This window comes from Photinus pyralis, unplaced genomic scaffold, assembly GCF_008802855.1.
Source record: "Photinus pyralis isolate 1611_PpyrPB1 unplaced genomic scaffold, Ppyr1.3 Ppyr1.4_LG6, whole genome shotgun sequence".
Taxonomy (NCBI): Eukaryota; Metazoa; Arthropoda; class Insecta; order Coleoptera; family Lampyridae; genus Photinus; species Photinus pyralis.
Window position 1 is genome coordinate 1,804,937 of NW_022170663.1, and position 21,764 is coordinate 1,826,700.

The window sequence follows — 21,764 nt, forward strand, 5'->3', positions numbered from 1 at the left end:
GAAGTGTACTTCTATAAGTCTGAGATGTTTAAAAATCGCTATACTCATCAATCATACTAATGTATCTTTTTTATTTCAGGTTCTTAACATTTAAAGGGTAAGTCCAAAGTTTGCCATTCAGAAATATCTAGTGCTGTCTAAAGTTATACAACTTTATCAATACTGTTTCATTTGTGCAATCCTCTGACATGTACCTACAGAGGTGTAGACTGACCACATAAATACTCGTTCGTTAGAAGTTTTTAAACCCCAATTTGAAATAGAAACTTGAAATTTGGTTCACAGCCATAATCGACTATTGGGAATTCAAATAAAATCATTTCAAGATGACGTCGCTTTCGTAAATACTAAAGTCACTAGATATAGAAAATACCGCAATCAACCGCCATTTTTGGGCAAATTTGCTGCCAACTTAAAAAATTTGACAAATAAAATCTGAATAGCTGTAATTTTTTATAACCTAACTTCATAGTACTGTCATGTTTTATAAAAATTATACAGATATCTCCAAACAGGTGGAACAATCCCTAACATTAAAGTTACTAGAATCTGGTAACTTCCGCCATTTTTGGGCAAAAATCATGCGTTCTCTCTCTAATACCTGAGCCCAATGGATTGCGGTACTTTCTATATTTAGTGACTTTAGTAAATACTAGAAGTTGGCGCCATCTTGGTTTTTTAAATAGAAACATACCATTTCCTATTTTTTTCTAAATGCGCCATTTTATTCTGTTTTTGACATATGTTTATTCGTCAAAAATTTGGACTTGCAAAGGTCCATTAAAAAGTTTATATCTCTTAAACCGTTCAAGTGAGTGTCCTTTTTTATAATCTAATTCCTAAAGAATGAATTTTTTGAGTAACGCTCCAAATGTTTGTCGAAATCAAAGGTTTTTTCGTACCCCTAGGTAAGGGGACCGCCATTTTGGAGCAGGAATTTTGGGAAACTTTTTGCTAAATTAAAACAGGAATACCTAGAAACTGATATCCATTCCATCATTCTAAATGGATGACAGAAAGGAATGTAGATTTGAATTTTAGGGAAACAAATATTCTTATTTTTTCATTAGGGATGGTAGACCTTGGAAGCAATGATTTAATCTGAAATGTCATTCGAATCAAATGAACAAAACAACCTGGCATAACATACACAAATACAAGAAATGAATTAACTACGACAACAAAGCGAAAGAGAAAAACACAAATCATACAATAAAAATCGAATCAAACTATTAATACGAGGCAAAAGAGAATAATAATTGCAATAGAAAACAATAAAATTAATTTAGCGAAGACTACCCTCGAAATCTGCACGCAGACTCTAAGAGCCTTATGAATTAGCCGCCGAAAACAGCCGAGAGTCAAAAAAGCGCAATCAAGAGAAACTGAACCGCTACTACACGTTCGCCAAGAAGTGAGACTCACTGCGATTTCACATAAGTTTTTCACTCCGTGGCAAGGGCTATTTGAAATAGTGGAGGTGAGGCCACTTGTGAACTATGTAGTCGATAGGGGAGGTCGCTTGGAGACTCTTCATTTGGATAGGACGAAGAGGTGTTTGGAATAAGAGGAAACCGACGATGTTGTGTAGCCCATTATTCGCCGAAACAAGACCGCCCTGAAAGATTCATCGGACCAGAACGAACAAGATGATCCGACTACAGTGGGACCCTTACGCTCTTCGACCTAGGACATTTAACATACACCCCTCTCGTTATCGCGAGTAGTCCATGGGGTAGCCACTGTCACAGAACAAAAGTGGATCGGTGAGAGGATTTACGTGGAAATTAAAGGTTATTAATGCCAAAATATTAAGTCATTGTTCCACTGAGTAGTAAGCGCCCAAGTTTGACTGGTCGCTAGAGCAGAATTTACTGTTTCCCCACTTATCTCATCCAGACTATCTGGCATATGTTATCTCCATTTCATGACAAAATAGAAAGTTCATCCTGTCAATCATTCCCCTCTCTTCCATCCCTTATGCCGACCCTCTACTCTGATCATTGCCAAGTATAATACTAACGGCCGACTAAAACAACGACTGCTCGTTATTGCTTTTTTTTGGACCACTGACCGTATGATCGTATCTCCGACTACCCTTGGGAGGAGCAGTAATAGTTGCCAAAATGCCATTATACGCCTATACCTTTGGAATCCAAAAATACAATTTCGAGAGAGAGAGAGAGAGAGAGAGAGAGAGAGAGAGAGAGAGAGAGAGAGAGAGAGAGAGAGAGAGAGAGAGAGAGAGAGAGAGAGAGAGAGAGCATTTATTTCAACCACGAATGTGGTGTAACTGTCACACAATAACAACATAAATAAAAAACACAATAAAGTACAATAAATAATATAAATATATCTATAAAAAAGAAATGTAAATAGGTGTATATATTAAAATTTATTTATTTATTTTTTATTTTTTAAAAATATGACTAGCATTTCTTGATATTCGTAAAGAAATCATCCAGTGTGTATAGCACCAGTGATTGAAGAATTTTTCTAATTTGGTTTTTAAAAGGAGCCAACATTGTAATACATTTGACATGTGCCGGAAGGACATTATAAAATCTCACCCGGGCTGTACTAGCAGCAACCCAAGTGGAATCCGTCTGTACGCATATATCTCGAACCACGGCAAACAAGTAGCTCCAACAGACCGAAACACTATACTTGTCGCAGGGATCATCGCTCGGACATCTTGAGCGTTTCGAAAAACTTCTCGGGTACTGCGAATCAATAGTACGCTATCCGAAATAGGATCCATTGCAGCCGGAGTACCACAGGGCTCCAACATTGGGCCAACGTTATTTGATACGATATAATATTATGTATGACATACCTGAACCCACTTGCAGGTATTTTTACCACACGTTACACAAAAACCAAGATCTTCGAGTAATTTTTTGTCGTCGACAATTTCTTTTAAAATTTATAGAACATCGAGGGGGTTTAAATGTTTCTTTTTGGAACACAATTACGAATTTGCAAACTTTACACGGTAAACAGTTGTTTGAATCAAAGTTCCTTGAATTTTGATATTTACTGATTTTGAAAATGTGTTTGGGGAAAGGGCACTTGTACGCCTTTGTGTAAATTAGGATATTATCATTGTTGTTTAAATTTGACGTACTCGTAAAATATTATTGTTTTAAAACAGATAAGCAACACAAATAAATTTAAATGAATAAGAACGCATACTCGTATCTACTGGAAGTATATTGAGAATTATTAATAGAATACACTGATTGGTTTATTTTTAATTTGGTAGGAAAATTAGATAAGGTAAACAAGAAAGACAAAGTTCAATGCAACCAACTCCACTGCGTCTATATTAATTATTCATTATAATTCGGTATCTGGACGTGTAAGAAGAAAAATCAAGAATGTTGTGTCTTCGAAATGCCAAGCGCAGGTCAACTCGCATTAAAATCCCGTGCGGAAGTATAACTTAATTTTCAGATTCGCTTTAAGTAAATGTTTTACAACTTTACAAAGACGCGTTAATGGAGACGAGAAGAAAGATAACTTCGTGTCGGTCTTCCCTGAAGTTCTCGATATCCTAACCAATTCCTCTGTGTATTCGAATGTGCCAAAATTTTCGAATCATTTTGCCGAAGTGATGGAGTTCAACGTGCTGAAGGAAAAAAGGTTCAGACCGAGCATCATAATGGATACCTACACGACGCTGGAGGCGTCTGAGAATTTAACCGAAGAAAACTTGCATTTGGCGAAGATTTTGGCATGGTGCGTAGAACTGGTATGTTCATATTCACTTTATAATTTCGCGGAAGTAACAAAAACTGAAACAATTTATTTTCTAAATGCTTTTCTATATTGCAACCCTTCGTAAGAGGTACATGTGCTAATTGAATGCTTGATTTTTTTAGACCCTCTTCTTGATTTTTAAATTAAACTGTGCAAAGTTTACCAGAAATAATAATTTTTTTTTATTTCCTCAAAGAGAGCAGTTGTTAGGGGAAAGACCAAAGACCTTATCTTGAGCCATCCATTTGCTATCACATTTCTTGGTTTATTAAAGTCTCATATCGGTGATCCGGGTTTTGGCAATTTTTGAAAAATGTCACGTCTCATTGTAGAAGGTTTTTTTAGTTACACACATCCATAATAATCAACGATGACTTGATGGACAGCTCACAAACGCGCGCTAACGAAATAACATGGTACAGAAAAAAGGGGGTTGGGTTGAACGCCGTAAACGACGCAACCTTAGTATTGGAGGGGGCATTTGTACTTTTGAAGAAATATTTTTCAAATTGTAAAGCTTATTTGCCACTGTCCGACCTATTTCGATACATAAACATGATGGCCGCGGTGGGACAAGCGCTGGACTGGAAGAGCAACATTAACGGGAACGCAGTCTTTGCACCCTTCACTATGGACAAATACAAGACGACGATTGGTTACAAGGGCAGCATACCCTTCGTGGAAGGACCGTTTCGAGCTGCTTTAATACTGTCTGATAATGGAAGCGAAAGTACGCTACGCGAAGTTCGTGACGTGGTAATGAAATTGGGTGAAGCTTTTCAGATTGATGTAAAGATGTAAGTGTTGCGAAATTTGGCTAACAATTTTAATTACAGAATGATGTTTTGGACATATTCGAAAATGGAAAGGTTAGGAAACAGATTGGCAACGATATTAGTGAAGGCAAATGCACGTGGTTAGCGGTTCAAGTGTTGCAAAATGGAAATGAGGAGCAGCGACGGATATTTAAAAACAATTATGGGCGAATTGGTGATGAATTTGAAGAAAAGATTGTTGCTGTTTACAAAGAGATGAACTTATTCGAGAAGTACCTTGCTTACAGGGATGAAACGTTAGCTTATATTCATGAACGCACAAGGAAAATGACACCTTCACTAAGGAACGCCAGCATAAGTCTAGTGGAGAATATATTTCCATTGTGATAAGAACCATATCATGCAAATCATACCTACGTATGGAAGATATATTAAATAATTAGGGGATGTAAAAGGTAAAACGTATATGCGTAATTGAATTTCGTCTTATTTTCTTGTTACCTTGAATATCAGTTTCTCGATACAGTTTGATAAATAAACATTTTTGATTTTACAATAGCGTTTTTCTTCTTAGCATTTCTCTTATAGCGTTGAGTGAAAAATTTCTGATTTCGTTATTCAATGCTTATAGGTTGTAATAACTTGTTCATAATTAAAAAACCAATCTTCCTGCTGTCATATAATTTATACAACTTCTTATATCTGACCGAATATTCTTGCTACTACTCTAGATTGCTAATTACTAATATCGACTGACCTAATTATTCTCGGTTAAAGACGTGCATTTGACTTTGGATATAAAAAGTGCACAAACGCACATTCTTAATAGCAAGTTAAATGAGTAATTATTTCTCAATACCAAATTACCAAATATGTCCATCACACTTCCTTCCGGGAGAGAAAAAACACTTACATAAAGGAACGTGTTTGTTCTGCTTCTTACAGTAATTTTCTTAATAACTAATTACCAAATCGCTTAATTCTATTTTTATGGATTTCTGTTAACTTATCTCCTATCTTAATTAACACCTTTATTGTCCATCACTGTATAAGGTCCGTTGAACAAATTTTCGTATTTATACCCCCCCCCCCTCAGGCCCCGTCACTCACTGATCTCGAAAAAGAGTCGCACTAGAAAGTTATAGTTTGTACAAACCAATTTATTTCGATGAGACCTTTCATTAGAATACCATCAAGGGTAGAACATGTGCCCCCCCCCCCCCATTTTCTCAAGTTTAACTTGGTACCGCTAAAGGCATGCGTATTAAAAATCTGAGACCAGTTGATTGTCGTATGTAACCGTTATGTACGGTTTACTTTCAAAAACAGCATCTCAGGAAATAATCCGTGGGGGGGGGGGGGCCTCTTTTAGACAGCGAAATTTGATGGCCGTCTGGCACACTTTCAAGGTATAGGCTACTTACTGCAAAAAATTTCAGGACTCTAGGACCATTCCCCTAGAAGTAGTTCGAAACGGCAAAAGTGGGTTCGGACGGAAGGACAAAACGCATGCAATAGCCATTTTTTTAATTCTTAAAAAATGCGCTAAAAATTCCAATTACATGGCACTGGCGCTCTGAACATACATTAGGGCTTAAGATCTAATTTGATTTATTATTACATTTAGATGATCGCGAAAAAGGTCCATATAATTCACTGAGGAGAAGTTATTTAAAGTGATCAAGATCTTAATAAGTGGGGAAGTTGTGTTGCTAATAAAAAAATAGCATTATTTCTCCTTAGCTTAACAAATGGTACCTTCAGCTTAATTTCTTGAAGTAATTCGGAAGCGTTTAACAAATTATGTAAAATTTTGAAGACAGCAATTTTGGATGCAATGAACCGTCGGGTTTCTAAACCCATTATATTTTGACCTAATATTCCTTGCATTTCCTTGAAAAATCACTCCCGACTAAAAATTTATGATGAACTGCGGTATTTTTTATTGTGGACTCTGCATTTTTAGTGAATCTAATGAGTATAGTATATTCTGAACCGTTTAAATCCTTCTATCCTTATTGTCTTACGGGGATTTATATTCTACCTTAAAGCTTACTTAAACTAAAAATAAAAATAATGCTGAGGGATGATCCCATATCTAACAAAAGTTGTCATTTTTCTGTTCCTAACGTAATATTTATACAATTTAATCTGTTCATCCTAAAATTAAGTCTCCTCTTTTGAAATTTTACTAGGGAGCCTGCTTAGATTACGAGCTGTCGGCCTGTCGCATCAAAAAATTTTGCCGTGGTTCGCCCCTGTAATTTTGCCTACATTTCTTCCATGGTAAGGTAACCTCGAAATTGATGGTTCCGATAACCACTAGGATTATGTAATTACTAAAGGATTTTTATTGATGGTTGTCAAATGAATATACTACTTATTTTTCCCTACTGCATTGTATCTTACGGTTGTATTGACGCTCTCGGTAATACGACCTACGATTTTCCCCTAAAGTTACCTCTTATTTGATATAACGTCTTTTAAAGTTTCATAATTTCTTAAATTATGGTCTTTTAAACCCTTCGAGAATGCATTAATTGCTAACTTTTCTTTTACTTTAGACAAAAGCTTAATTGAAACGTTATTTCCGCCTGCTGGCGCTACGGTTAAATTTAACATTAATTTTTCTACACCTCTACCAAACTCTTCTATTGACTGTCTGTTTTGGTTAACCCTATGTAATTCGCTTGAAAGGGATGTTGCCGATTTTTTAGTAAGTAAATATTGTCATGTACTCGATTAGCAAATTAATTGTATCGTACGATATTGTAATCTCCTTTAATGCTGACGTGAATACTTTATTTTGAGCTATAATTAGTTTTAGCACAGGCGATAAGTACACAAAAAACGTCAATCTGAACATTTTGGGAGGGAAAGCTGGACTTTGTTGAAATGTCTCAGGTTAGGTGTCCCGAATAACGTACTAAAAGTCCAGATCCCCAACTGCGCTGCTCGTCGTGCTGTGGCACGTTTTTGCCCACCGAAATCAGTTTTTCGAAATGTAGCAGGCTTAGAGAAAAACTTTTGAAACAAAAAATGTTCCTCGTAAAATTTCCTACACGATAGCTTATTTGCAAGTTAGCCTAGACCTAACCGTTAGCCTACAGCGTTCTTTTGAGTAGTCTAATATCGAGTTTTTCGCCAGTCTACCTGCAGTATACACTATTTCAACACGAATTACTTTAGCTACGTCAGCGGAGTCAAATATTGTGTCAGGCAAGCAGACATTTCGATCGTCATCGGTTCGTTCCATAAGGCGGTGGAAAAAAAAACGCTGCACTCAGTCTCCACGCCTACCGATGCTGTCATCAGGTGCAAAAATGGAGAGGAAACAATTTCTCTCCGATCGGATGGGGTTGGCACATACACAGTGCAGAACTTCTGCCTACACCGATGACCGCTGCGCCTAACTACTCCTGACGAGTTGCTGAATTTAATTTCATGCGCTTGTCAAAAAGGATGCTTATCTGCATGTTCGTACAGCAAAGCAGGTGTGTCCTGATAGAAGACTAAGCACCGATTTCTGTTCAGTTCTCTTCGAGGTTCTGAAATTCAGAGATACGTACTCATTTCTCTTTCTTCTCTGTGTTACAGGACTGAAATGTTCCAATTTACGCTCCGGGTGTATGGATCTTTCATGCCTCAATGCTGAGGTACAAGCTGAGGAAGAGTCACACTTCGACGACAGTATGGACTCCGATGTCGAAACTACTCTGCATTCGGATGATGACATTGCTGTTTGAGTCGAACGATGAAATGTATATAGAATTAAGTGATTATAATTTTGAACTGTAAATAAGAAAATACGTATGCTTCCAGAATCTTAATGAAATTTCTTAAACGAACGTTCAAATCGGCTATCCTATGGTACAATAAGTGAGAAGTATGTTTTTCATCAATAACAACCATAAGTACAAAAAATCATCAAAGAACTCAATATTAGACTACTCAAGAGAACGCTGTAGGCTAACGGTTAGGCCTGGGCTAACTTGCAAATAAGCTTTCGTGTAGGAAATTTTACGAGGAACATTTTTTGTTTCAAAAGTTGTTCTCTAAACCTGCTACATTTCGAGATATTAACGAAAAACTGATTTCGGGGGGCAAAAACGTGCCACAGCTCGACGAGCGGCGCAGTTGGGGGTCTGGACTTTTAGTACGTTATTCGGGACACCTAACCTGAGACATTTCAACAAAGTCCAGCTTTCCCCCCCAAAATGTTTAGACCGATGCACTTACCGCCTGTACTATTTGTTTAATTGGATATTGTAAAATGGAAAAAACCAAGGAAGTGCAATGTCAAAAACTCTCGATCAGTGCAGAGGCACTATCGTTGTCATTCAGTATATGAATGTGTAAAAAGAGAAGTCAAGGATGCTAAGCCAAAGTTACTTGGCCTTGATAACACTATCACAAATTTATTGGAATTTGAAAGTGATATTATTAATACTATTGTGGATCGTGTTGGTAAATCTGCTTCGTTTTGGAATGTGAATTCTATATACGAAATCGTGCAATTTGTCACAACCATACCCATTTCATCCCTTCGTGAAACAAACTAGAATCAAGATCTTACACAAATACACTTATTTCAGTTAGTCAACCATTATCTATATGAAATCCTCTCATTATAATACCCACTTTTCGCCCGAAAATTTAAAACATGAAGGACAATTAGTTTATTCCGAATTTGTGTAAAGAACTTTTGAATTTGTCATATTTCTCATAATGTAAAATTTAAATATATTGAGTTATTTCTTTGAAATTTTAACCACAGATGCTTCTAGTAAAGGCACATAGTAAAAAAAAATTATGTGTGGGCATGCGCAGATGCCAACTTTCTTATTTATTGAGTTATTTCTACAGAAAAGCTCAAATTAAACATACAAGGAGAGTTTTTCTTTTTTCATTTTTACTAATCTCCTAAACCATAAGTCGCTTAAATGGGATGCAGAATTTTATGCTGACTAATTTTCCCTTTCAAAATTTCATTTGGAGAATGCACTGGCGTTCAATTATTTTCCAAGCCATCAAAATAATATACAAAATTCCTTGTGTTAATCTTGTAAACAGCAATATTTTAACTACAATCTAATCTTGTTGATGAATTGCTCCATTTAATTAGTGTGTGGCTAGAGTAATGGCGGACGACGAAGTAGGCGCTGTTGTGGACAAACCGTGCAAAAAGTGTAAAAACATTGCCCACAGTGGCTTAAAATGTGTCAAATGCGATCGGGTGTCTCATGTGAGTTGCGTGAAGTTATTAAAAAGCGTGAAAAAAATTGACGATAGGCATATCGACTGCTGTTTAAATGACAACTCAAATAAGGCTGTGCACAGTGAACATGATCTATCCATTGAAATAACGTACCTTAAAGAACTACTGATTCAAAAGGACGCAATAATTGAATATCAAGAAACTGCAATTACATCATTACAGGAGCAAATTAGGTTGTTAAACGTAATTAACACCCATAATAACTTAACGGATGCGACATCTATTAACAAACCTAAAAGGAACAAGAATTACGCTCGAGCACTATCTGGACAAACCAGCAATGCTGATAACTCTTCTTCTGACGTCAACATAAACATTGATAGCACTAAAAATACAACAAATGACAATGCGCAATCTAGCGCCTATGATAAGAATTACTGACCGCCAACCGGCAATGAACTTGGACGCAAAATCTAAAACGCATGTACGTACAGCCAGTGGCGGATTTAAATTTTTTGCGCCCCTAGGCACACCGAAAGATATGCCCTCCAAAATAATCTTTAAATTGCAATAAATTTTAAGATGGTAATAAAAATCAAATTATAACTTGAAATTTTTAAAACGAATATTAAAAGAAATACAGTATACGTAAGATTAAGTTTTCACACACGTCAAAACTTGCATTGTCCATTATCGTTCTTACAGTTTGTTTAAACTATATCTACCAATCCAATTTATTTCATAATTTTCATTAAAGATTTTTTCCATTTGTATAGGGGACTTATTTTAAAACTTAAAATGTTACCTAAAATAAATATAGTGCAAAAAAATGCCGCCCTGTAAAGCTGCCGCCACTAGGCACGTGCCTAGTGTGCCTGTATGTAAATCCGCCACTGCGTACAGCCCATTGCAACTGCTGATAGTCGCGCCTCAAAGAGTGTTCCTGGTACCAAACCAGAAGACGGATTCACAACAGTAAGCTACAAAAAAAAGTCACGCACCAATAACAAGCCGATTGTTGGCGAAATGGAAAGCAACAAAACAACACTAAAAGCGATAGCCAAACGTGCCTTTTTGCATGTATACAAACTACACCCTGATACGCAAGCGGAGGAAGTTGCATCTTTTTTAAAGTCCAGCTTCCCTGAAGTCGAATGTGAAAAACTGAACTCCAAGTATCCCCAGTACTATTCATCATTCAAAGTAACGATTAATGATGAAGATCGTACTAAAGCAATGGACCCATCGCTGTGGCCCAGAGGCACATGCATAAATCGGTTTTTTCATCCCACCAAACGAGCACCGTCGGAGAAATGATATCCACAGTGATCACACAAGAAGTTGACAACAAACCTACCAAAAGACCATTAACACAATATGATAACCTCACTGTATTTCATGTCAACATACAATGCTTGACAAACAAATTGAACGAACTAGAAGCGTTTCTATGTGATAGTAATTTTGACATAGTCCGTATCAGTGAACACTGGTTCACTAACGCCAATCTACTTGATACGTTACAGTTGGGCCCATGGAGATCAGCCTCTCATTTTACAAGAAGCACACTGACACACGGCGGTGTGGCTATACTAAGTAAAGGCAGCACCTATGCAACACCATTACAAAACATCAACGCATTGGCGGTTGATCTACATTTCGAAATTGCGGCAGTTAAGTGTAACATGGCCATTGTGGTTATAGTCTTATACCGTTCACCCCAAGGTGATCTAAACATCTTCTTGGACAAATTGCAAATGATCCTCCAGATGCTATCGAAGCACCAACGCATCTTAATCACCGGAGACTTTAACGTGCACTTCGGTGGAAATAGTGCAGACGATCGTGCAGTATGCAACCTGTTCAAATCCTATGGATTTCAGCAAACCATATTTTCACCTACTAGAGGTAAATACTGCCTTGACAATATTTTTATAAACTTTGCCAATAATAATAATGCTCCTAAAGTTACTCAAACAGGTTTGTCTGACCACCTAGGTCAAATAATAACGGTTTACTACGATGCTAGCCCTAGGAGACAATTTTATGAACCGGTAAAATCTCGTCCTCTTACCTTCAAAGGTCTTAACCAGTTTCATAAACTATTGTGCGATTATGACTGGAATTCCTTAAAAAGCCATCATATTAATCCCGACATAAAGTTCTCAACTTTTTTTAATATATTTCACAGTGCGTTTTTAAGATCATTTCCCGAGTTTGTCATAAAAACTCGAGGTTGTGATAATAAAATCAAGTGGTTTAATACACATCTAAAACAAACAAGACATACTGTTCAATTTATTCGTCAACTATATATGCAATGTGGCGGAAAAATTGAGAAACTTATTTTATCACTTGAGAACTAATTATAGAAATGAATGAATGATCAAGTTATAACAAATTCTGGAAACCCAACCAGAACAATGTGGAATATCATCAATTCCCACAGAGAAACGAAAAAAACCATCAATACAAATTTTTCTGCCGGTGACTTCAATACACATTTTATTAGTGCTACGAATCGTATCCTAAAAAATCTGCCATATACGGACATTAACCCTTTAACTTTTAAAACAACAAACATGAAGCCATCGCATTGCTTCAGTTTTAAATGTGTATCTCAAATTCACATTAGAGACCCCATCGCATCACTGAAAAATAGTAATACTAAAGATGTATATGGGATGAGTACCAAGTTATTGAAACGAAGTATTAGTGCCTTGATTGATCCCCTGACTATAGTAATCAACAGTTTATTCACATCTGGAGTTTTCCCTGATGCCTTAAAGGTAGCACTCGTTATTCCTCTGTACAAAAAGGGCGACGCCACTAAACTAGATAACTATCGACCAATCTCGCTGCTCCCAGTGCTGTCAAAAGTCATCGAAAAAATTATTTATCAACAAATAAGTAATTATTTTGAAGCAAATAATTTATTTCGTACTCTACAATACGGATTTAGGAAAAAAAGGAACACCTCAGACGCACTGACGCTCCTCATCAACAAAACGCTCGACTCTTTTGAATCGGGAGATCATATGTCGGCAGCTTTCCTAGACCTGTCAAAAGCTTTTGACTGTGTCTCGAGAAGCATTCTCTTGGAAAAATTAAGTATATTTTATAAGTTTGATAGCCTCAGTATATCACTTATCAAATCTTACTTACATAATCGATTACAATGCGTCCTATACAACAATCACAGATCTGAATACCTTCCTGTAAGAAGCGGAGTACCACAAGGATCGATACTGGGACCTCTTCTTTTCTTGGTATATATTAACGATTTACCATTTAATATCAACAACAGTATCGATTGCATTCTCTATGCCGACGACACTACACTTCTTAATTCACATTTTGACATTAGCGTAGGAATTAAACAATTACATCACGCCATCAATGATATCGAACAGTGGTGTAATGCTAATAAATTAGCTCTCAACAAAAGCAAAACGGAAAACTTGACGATGACGTTGAAACGTGTCGATTTGGACAATTCTAACCAATGTGTGAAGTTTTTAGGTTGCATCTTAGACCGTAAACTAAAATTTAGTGAACACTGCAAGACGTTAGTAAATCGAATGAGTAAAGCAACCAACCTTCTCCGAACCTTAGCAGCTAACGTCTCACAAAAAGTATTAATAAATGCCTACTACGCTTTAATCCATAGTGTCATGACTTACGCCATCATAGTGTGGGGAAATTCCGCATCGCATAGTGATGTATTCAGAATGCAGAGAAGAGCGGTCAGGATAATCGCCGGGTTGGATTACCGTGCAAACTGTCGCGAAGCGTTCAAAAAATTGAACATTTTGACTTTTCCGAGCGCATACATTCTTGAGTGCCTGTGCTTTGCAAATAAGAACTTTCACACCTTTACTTTAAATTGCCAAACGCATGACCATAACACCAGACTACGACACAATGTCCGTGTAAAGCTCGGTAGGCTCACTAGATCGCAACAGGGCCCTATAATACAGTCCCAAATGTTTCTTAATTGCATACCAACAAGGTTTAGAGACTTAGAACCGCACATTTTTAGAAATAAAATGAAACGCTTTTTAATTCGTCAATGTTATTTCAGTCCTGAAGATTTTATTAAATGTGATTTTAATCAAATATTTGTCCAGCATTAGTTTTGTTTGTCAATGGAGTGATTTTTTTCGTGATGTTTGTAACGTATACACTTATCTGTATTTAGACGTTTTAGACTACCGTACCTATAATGAATGACGATATGTAAGTACTTTATGTACAATAGCATGAAATAAATTATTATTATTATTATTATTAATAGTAGACGACCAACTAACATTTTCAATAAAAATTAGTGTAATACATTCGTTTACTACAATCTAATCATTTTAACAAACCTTTTTTAGAAATGGTTTAGGTATATAAATGAAGAACCAAAATTCTATTATTCAAAAAACCTGATACCTCCTCAAAATATGGTGTTCTATTATCCTTAATTTAAAAATCAACCCGAAATTAATCTTACCGCCAATAATTATTATAACTTTTCCCTTTTACGGTTAGTGTTAGCCTTATTTGTTCTCCAAATCTTACCATAACCAGCCATAAGTTTGTATGGAAATTATTTTTTAGGAGCTGATTCTAGTAATTTATTTTAGATCTCGTGCAACGTGTGATCTTCCATAGGAAATCACAAAAAGTAAACCCTCTCTGTGTGTCCGAAAATATCGTACAAGCCTTGATTAAAATCTCCGTGCTGAGTTTGAGAATATAAAGTCATAACTGCGGTGCTACCCCTCATGCATAAATTAATACTCCTTCCTAATTTATAAAAGTTAAGATTTATTTCTTGTTTGCGAAGTACAACTTTTTCTAATTTTCTATAGAGCTTCTGGTACGAAAATTTGGAAATAGATTACCATATCAAAAAAGGTTTTGCTTTTAATTGTATGCATAAGCAACAAGGGACTTATTACGATCGGAAGTTTCGCTTTCGCTCTGCTCTTTGTCGAATCGCATAAATTCAGATTGGATCGTTTCCCTATCCTACAAGAGCTCTAATTACAAAAGTTCTCATTTGTTACATTTGTTAAAGGTAATGCGATAAAATTTAATTAATTTTAGTATAATCTCGTTACTCGTTAACTTTGTGTGCTGTTGGTATCTGGGACGAACTATTTTCAAAAGAAAATTAACTTCCGGAATTTTAATTTTACGATTATGTAGGACGTAGGTAATGCTCGTTCGTATTTTCTTTATAACACTATTGACTGAAACTGATATCCCGAGACATGCAGTTTTCGCCATATATAAAATTTGAAAAAAAAACGTATTATGGGCGTTTTATAGATTTTTGGTAGCACGAATTTTTGCTGAAAACCCTTAATATTTACAGCCTGGTTGATATATTCACTTGATAATTCCTTAATGACTTGCGAAACCATGTTTGAAAAATTGAACTGCCGTCCTACATTTTTACCCAATAGTTCTTGATATGGTTTTTATTTCCAGCTTCTTCGTCTTTTCGTACAATTTGTTTAATTCATCCATTGCATGTTGCTACCTACACTCACACAACCAGACACTGTTGGATGGTACTGTAGCGACATTTTCGTTAGTTTTGTCGGTTTATTCCCGAATGGAAACAATTCCTCATTTATTAAAATTATATGTTAGGGATGCCGCTAATTATTAGCTACAAAATGAGTTATATTACGGAATTGAACGCCTTCTCGTCTCAATTTGACCTTATTCGAGTAACGTCGCTATAAGTAATTTGTCATAGGATGTTAAATAATTAATGTGACTCCGAGGGTTTCAGACGAAAGAAGTATCCTCGCGGGTTTCGCGAAGACAAATTGAGGCAATTTTGCCGATGGCGCTTTGATATTTATAACTAACAAGATCATTTTGTCCGGTTATAATGCAAAATCGCGTACATATTCAAACTCGTCAAGGGAACTTCAATTTGAATTGGAAGCAAATTAAGCATTGCGGTAGTCCTCTCAATTTAGATTATTCAATACTGCTGAACATTCAATTACTTATGGAGCACGTTGCGCGCTGCTCCCCTTTTTATTATTAAAAACTGTTTCGACAATAAGAATAAGGAAACTAATAACAAGATGGCAATTTCAAGAACGGTGTTCATTTTACTACCTCAATAAAATTTGCATTAATATGAAGTTTATTGACAATATAGAGAGACGAAACAATTTATATTATAGCTTTTATGAGCAACGGAAATGCGCAGAAAACTATAGTCTTGGAAAACGGAAAATTCTTTTCATTTCAGGGTTGTTGTATGCATGGACAGTACGTAATAAAGTTTTATAAACTGAGTTTCAAATTACATCAAAATTTCCGACTTCTTCATTTACTTTGTGCATAAAAGCTATACACTTACTTCGCGAGAGAAAATATATTCATTTTCTCCTTATTATACTTTGTTTAATTTACAGTCTGTAGTTTGACGTAAAGTGGAATCTCCATTAACAGTATAAGTTTGTGACATATATGAATGTGTCACTTCCAAATATTTATATTTTTTTCCAAATACTCCTATTTTCGAGTTGTATATCCTCACAATATTTTCCACCGAAGTACGGCCGAGGCACCGGAAAAAGATTTTCGTGCAGCAAACGATTAAAATGGGATCGTCTGATTGTTTATATTACATTTTTTTGAAAAAGTTCTGACGTACTTGACTAAGCAGTATGCTATTGCTTCAAAAAAATCCTGGAACCTACACCGGACCGAAAAAATACCGAAAACCGTAACGGCCCCGTTTATTTTTTCAGAACCGAAATGACAATCGAAACCGTAATTCTTTCGTTTAAAAAAATTACCGATAATTTTCGATAAAAGTGTCAAAACCGGAACCGTTATTTTCAATAGGTCCAGATCCCTGCTTTACCAGGTGTTGTACCAAACTACAAATCGCACGGCAACCGGAGTTCTCGGCCACACATCGCCGAAGCTGGGCTCTGTCCTGTAGTTTCTTGCATCACCATCTCGATTTCTTCATTAGACGGTGTCATCTATTCGGGGCAACGGATAACTACTATATTTGGTACGTTGTTCAGTTGCCTATAATCTACACAAAACCTCGTGCTACCACTTTCTGCTTTAGTAGTACCACCAGGGAGGACCAAGGGCTGCTGGATGGTTCAATCAAAGAGTAACCACAATCTTTGGTTTAATTATGAATTCTATAGCTACATCGCCGATGACCTTCTCGGCTTTGTCAGTCACTTGTCAGTCTATTCCCGCTTTTACAGTTCCTCATTAAACCGGTACTCTCTAAAATCCCTTAATTCGGTTATTTGTAATAACAAATATGACTTGTAGATTAGACGATATATTGTCGTTAAATTTATCTGACAGTTATCCCCATGAAAACAAATGTATAAGAAGTAATCCATCAGATAAATTTAATTGAACCCTAAATGAGATATTTACAGTGTCTGAATAGGAACATTCAATTTAGGAACAGCTAACTTCGTTCGGCAGTTGATTAACTTCAAACTGCATTGATTAGCGAACCTCTCGTTAACATGCTCCGTTATTGATTACGTGACTGCGTCCAGCGAGAGGATCCCTTAAATTGAGCCTAAACGTTATGGACGGCAGCGTGTGTAAATTGCTAATTTTTTTGGTCGGTAGTTCGCGGAGATCCAAGTTTCACCGTGTCTAGACATCAAGGAGTGTAGCTGTCTCATCACATCTAGAAGGAGTAATAATGGCGATGAACGGTTATAATAATGGTTTCGACCGAGGTTTCCACAGACGACAATTACTTTGAGTTTGCTTGACATGTTCAGGTCATGTCGGTTATGGAGCAGCGAGACTGCTTGATAGAAAACTTCAGCGCAGGGGAGAAGACAAAAACTCCAGAGTTGACTTTCAGTAAGGGACAAATATATTGACTACGTAGGAGGTCATAACACGCAGAAAAGGCGTGGATCACCATGTCTAGCGCACCAAGATTTTAGTGTGACGCATCAGCTTCAATTTCGGGAAGAGCTGTTAACTACAATAACGAAAGGAGATAATTAAATGCAGAAATTCTTGACCTCAACCGAACGATCTTGCGTTGCGGTAACCTTTGAAGCACTTAGTCCCTCATTGTTTCTCCTGAACGGACTCTCAAGGCACAAATATGAAATATTCATCAGTGCAACATCAAGAAAGTTTAAGGCGCGATGACATCAAAAATGCAGATTGGGGGAGAAAAACGCGTGGAAATTTTTGACACAAATCTTATGACTGTTGAGAGTTAAAAAAGAAACGAAAAATAGTACCATAAGTGAAGTTGTCGATTAAATCCACAAAGTTTAAGCGTATTGTTGAGTAGGGGCATAGAGTGTATTTCCTCTATGGTATCAATCAATCTTTATTTGTCCGTATACCAAAAATAGGTTTTGACACGTCAGAAAATATGGTAAATATTAAATTAGTACAATGCATATATATAAAAAGAATAATAAAAACAGTTTAAAATTTCAAATAAATAAAAGCTAAACAGACCATGTGGCTAAAACAGAATATAGATTATAAACAATTTAAAATTTTAGTTAAAAAGAGACAAAACAGAGATAAAATATAAACAAGTAAAGGTAAAAATGACTAAAGAAAATACTACTACACAGGCACAAAAAGTTCAAGTAAACAAACAATGAAATAAATAAATATCATTAAAATTATTGAATAGATCTCCAAGGCGTATGTAAATATTCACTAACGTTATAAAAAGAATGACTTAATAAGTGCGCCTTAACGACTCTTTTAAATTAAAAAAAATTGTAAGGTTTGATACAATCAGGAACGATATTGTATAAGTCGACCCTAAGACTGTTATTTTTAGACCTACTTAGTTTATAATTGAGCGTTTTTATTTTTTTTGCTCCTCGTGTAGAATAGTTGTGAGAGAAGTCATTGGTTTCAAATTTATTTTTGTTTTTATGAATTTCCAATATGGTGTAATATATGAAAATAGATGGAAGAGGCATAATATTTAATTTTTTAAAAATAGGTCGGCAGTGAGCACGATAGTCAGCATTTACGATTATACGGATTATTTTTTTTTGCAATAAAAACGCCTTGCTCGCTTTGGAAGAGTTACCCCACAAAATTACATATGGTAGGGATTAAGGAAAAATAAATCGCAAATGTGGTACTTACTCTTGCTCGTCAGATCTCATAACGCCATTGAAAGAAGGGTTTATTGAACTAGATGAAGACTACTACGGTATCATCTAGATGGGAAACGTAGACGAAGCCCAGGCAGAGGGCAAGGACATCGCAATGATTTGTACACCTGTAGAAGACGGAGGATTCAGCATCAAGTTGTCCGAGATACTGTACGCTCCAGATCATGGATTTGCTTTGATGTCGGTTTTAAAGCTGACGGATTTTGACGTCACTGGTGATAGAAGAGTAGTTTTGGATAATGACGAGCGGATCTTTAGACTCGAGAAGGATGATCGAGTGGACGTTGTAATTAACACTGGATGGAAGAAGTGGAAATTTTTCTATTGGACAGAAGACTGGTTTGGCAGAGCGGTCAACCTATGGCATCGTAGATTTGACCATGTGAACAAAAGGGGTCTGGTGAGAATTTCTTTGAATACCTGTAAAGGTATCAATTAAAGGACCTCTCAGTTCGAATCATTTATTACAATTAATGACAATCATCTATGCGTGAAAGTGCAATAATGTAAAGTCAGCAATTGGTTGGGTTTACCTCACGCTTATTGCACCTTCTGTTTCGAACAGGGACCCATTATTTAAATATTAGAATTAAATTATATTAGGTAGGTACATTTTATAATAACTTAGAAGGACACTACACCTCCTTTTTCTTAGAGAGAATGACCCACACTTGTGAAGGGCATTCCTTGGCAATCGGAGTCTACAAGCAGTTACACAAGGATCTATTTACTACGCAAAGTGGATTATAAAAAGTAAGAAGTACATTGACATTTTTACAATAAATTCTATAATTGAGCACAATTATAATTTGAACTAAACTTCCTATTACTATTAAGATTGATTATCTAGTGTGTATAATCAATGTTATTACAATTTGGGAATCCTATAATTTTTAATGTTTATCTGATAGTTTCAATTTTTGTTTTTAAAATTTTTGTACAGTTATAACATCCGTCTTTAGTGCAAAAATATCTGCGAATTATTTACAAAGGGTTAAAGTGTCATGTTTTACTATTTCCGGTATATCTTGATTAATTCGCATCTTGATGGAATAAATATTGTACTATCCTTTAACTAGCGTACTGAAAATTGGGCTGGTAATTGTATATTGGCCCATTCGAATAGTCATAGTCCAATAAAAATAATTCAAATTCGCTTTATAATTGACTAAAAAGTCTCTGCCCAAAATACCATCACACGGAATAGGAAAATCTTCATTAACGATAAGTATGAAAAGTGTGCTTTAATTTATGGCCACGTATTAAAATCGACGTTTCCGTACTACTATTGAATAAAGAATCTACCATTGAATAATAAAAGATGTATTATTCAATGGTACTACCTAATGAATTTGTAAAACCTTCCATTACTCCTTTTATAGCACTAAAATTTTGGTTAGACCTCATTTTTGAACGTCGTTTAAAAATAGAAATGTCATGCACCATCAGTGTATTTTTTGAACCGGACATTTCAGTTTCAAAAACTACGAAATTAGAAAATAATGACAGATTGAGAGTATAAATTATTCTGCTTCCCCCCATCGATTCGACGTCGACCGGGGGGGGGGGGGCGATTAGTTTTCCGGCTCCGCTTCCGTAGCATATTATGATTGTATCCTATAGGAGTTCTTAAAAGTAAAATTTCTATTATAATTCCCACGGCCCCGGTAGCGCGTCCTTCTCGATAATTGAATTTATGGTTATAACCTCGATTGCTATAATAAAATTAAATCCTCTATCGCGTCCGCGAGTATTGCGATTATTGCTTCTAAAGTCCTCATTTTTCTTAAAAAAGAAAACAGTAGAATTTGATGAACTGCTGGCGCCTGAGTTAGTATTAACAAATTTGGCAAAACCTTCCTGAATTGTTTCAAAACTGTAACATTTTTACCAAATGCGCGTGCAGTAAAATCTACCGTATAATTTTCGGCTGCTGTATACGGAACACCTTTTGTTATGTATGCTTTTTGAAGTCTTTCAACAAGAGACTCCATTTCAGAAGCATATGCTGATACATCTTTGTTATTTTGTTTAAAATTTAATCATTTTGCAGGCAGTAATCTTGAGCTTTCACCTTTAATTTCATTCCGTAATATTTTTGGAAGCCTCGTTTTTATAAAAGCAACTGCGTTATCACCAGTTTCATTAACTCTAACGAATCTAAAAAGGAATGTAATTTTTCAGGTGCACCATCAAATTGAACGGCGAATCAATTCACTAAATGTAGTAAATTTAGGAATTTTTTAATTCTTTTGATTTTTAATATTTTTCAGAAATGTAATGAACATAAAAGGTTGCCTACGTAGAAAATATGATCACCTGTAAAATATAGGTTTCCCAGTTAGCGTTTGAAGTGCCCCAAGATATTTTTTGTTAATTTTTTGCAATATAGCAAAACCTTCCTTTTTTACCAAAATTCGACTACACCAAAATTTCTCGGGAAAACACTTTTTCTTATTAATTTGGGTGCGTAGAATCCAAATCAATTCGTACTTTTTCGATCAGACTTCTCAATCAAAAGTTATACACTAGAAACCAATTTCGAAACAAAATTCAAAGGGCTGTAATTTTTGAACTAGTAGCCCAATCTTGGAACTGTTTGAAATGATGGATTCTACAGGCCACATTCTATAAGAAAATTTTTTTTCCGAGACGATCTGAGACAATTTTTTTTCCTTCCTTTTTTACCAAAAATCGACTACACCAAAATTTCTCGGGAAAACACTTTTTCTTATTAATTTGGGTGCGTAGAATCCAAATCAATTCGTACTTTTTCGATCAGGCTTCTCAATCAAAAGTTATACACTAAAAACCAATTTC

General features: G+C 35.8%; 1 protein-coding gene across 1 annotated transcript; it reads left to right on the forward strand.

The window, feature by feature from the left end:
- Positions 1-3,250: 3,250 nt before the first annotated feature.
- Positions 3,251-5,091, forward strand: LOC116175021 (farnesyl pyrophosphate synthase-like). Its single transcript, XM_031493062.1, has 4 exons — positions 3,251-3,409; positions 3,457-3,754; positions 4,108-4,551; positions 4,599-5,091. The coding sequence occupies exons 1-4, from the start codon at positions 3,381-3,383 to the stop codon at positions 4,923-4,925; spliced, it is 1,098 nt and encodes a 365-aa protein (XP_031348922.1). The 5' UTR covers positions 3,251-3,380; the 3' UTR covers positions 4,926-5,091.
- Positions 5,092-21,764: the final 16,673 nt, after the last annotated feature.

What these genes read in the sequence shown, in the direction of transcription:
- LOC116175021 (XM_031493062.1), top strand. Translation starts at nt 3,381, where the DNA reads ATGTTGTGTCTTCGAAATGCCAAGCGCAG. An exon ending in CTTCGAAATGCCAAGCGCAG is followed by an intron (nt 3,410 to 3,456) that starts GTCAACTCGCAT and finishes CTTAATTTTCAG; the next exon opens with ATTCGCTTTAAGTAAATGTT. An exon ending in TGGCATGGTGCGTAGAACTG is followed by an intron (nt 3,755 to 4,107) that starts GTATGTTCATAT and finishes AGGTTTTTTTAG; the next exon opens with TTACACACATCCATAATAAT.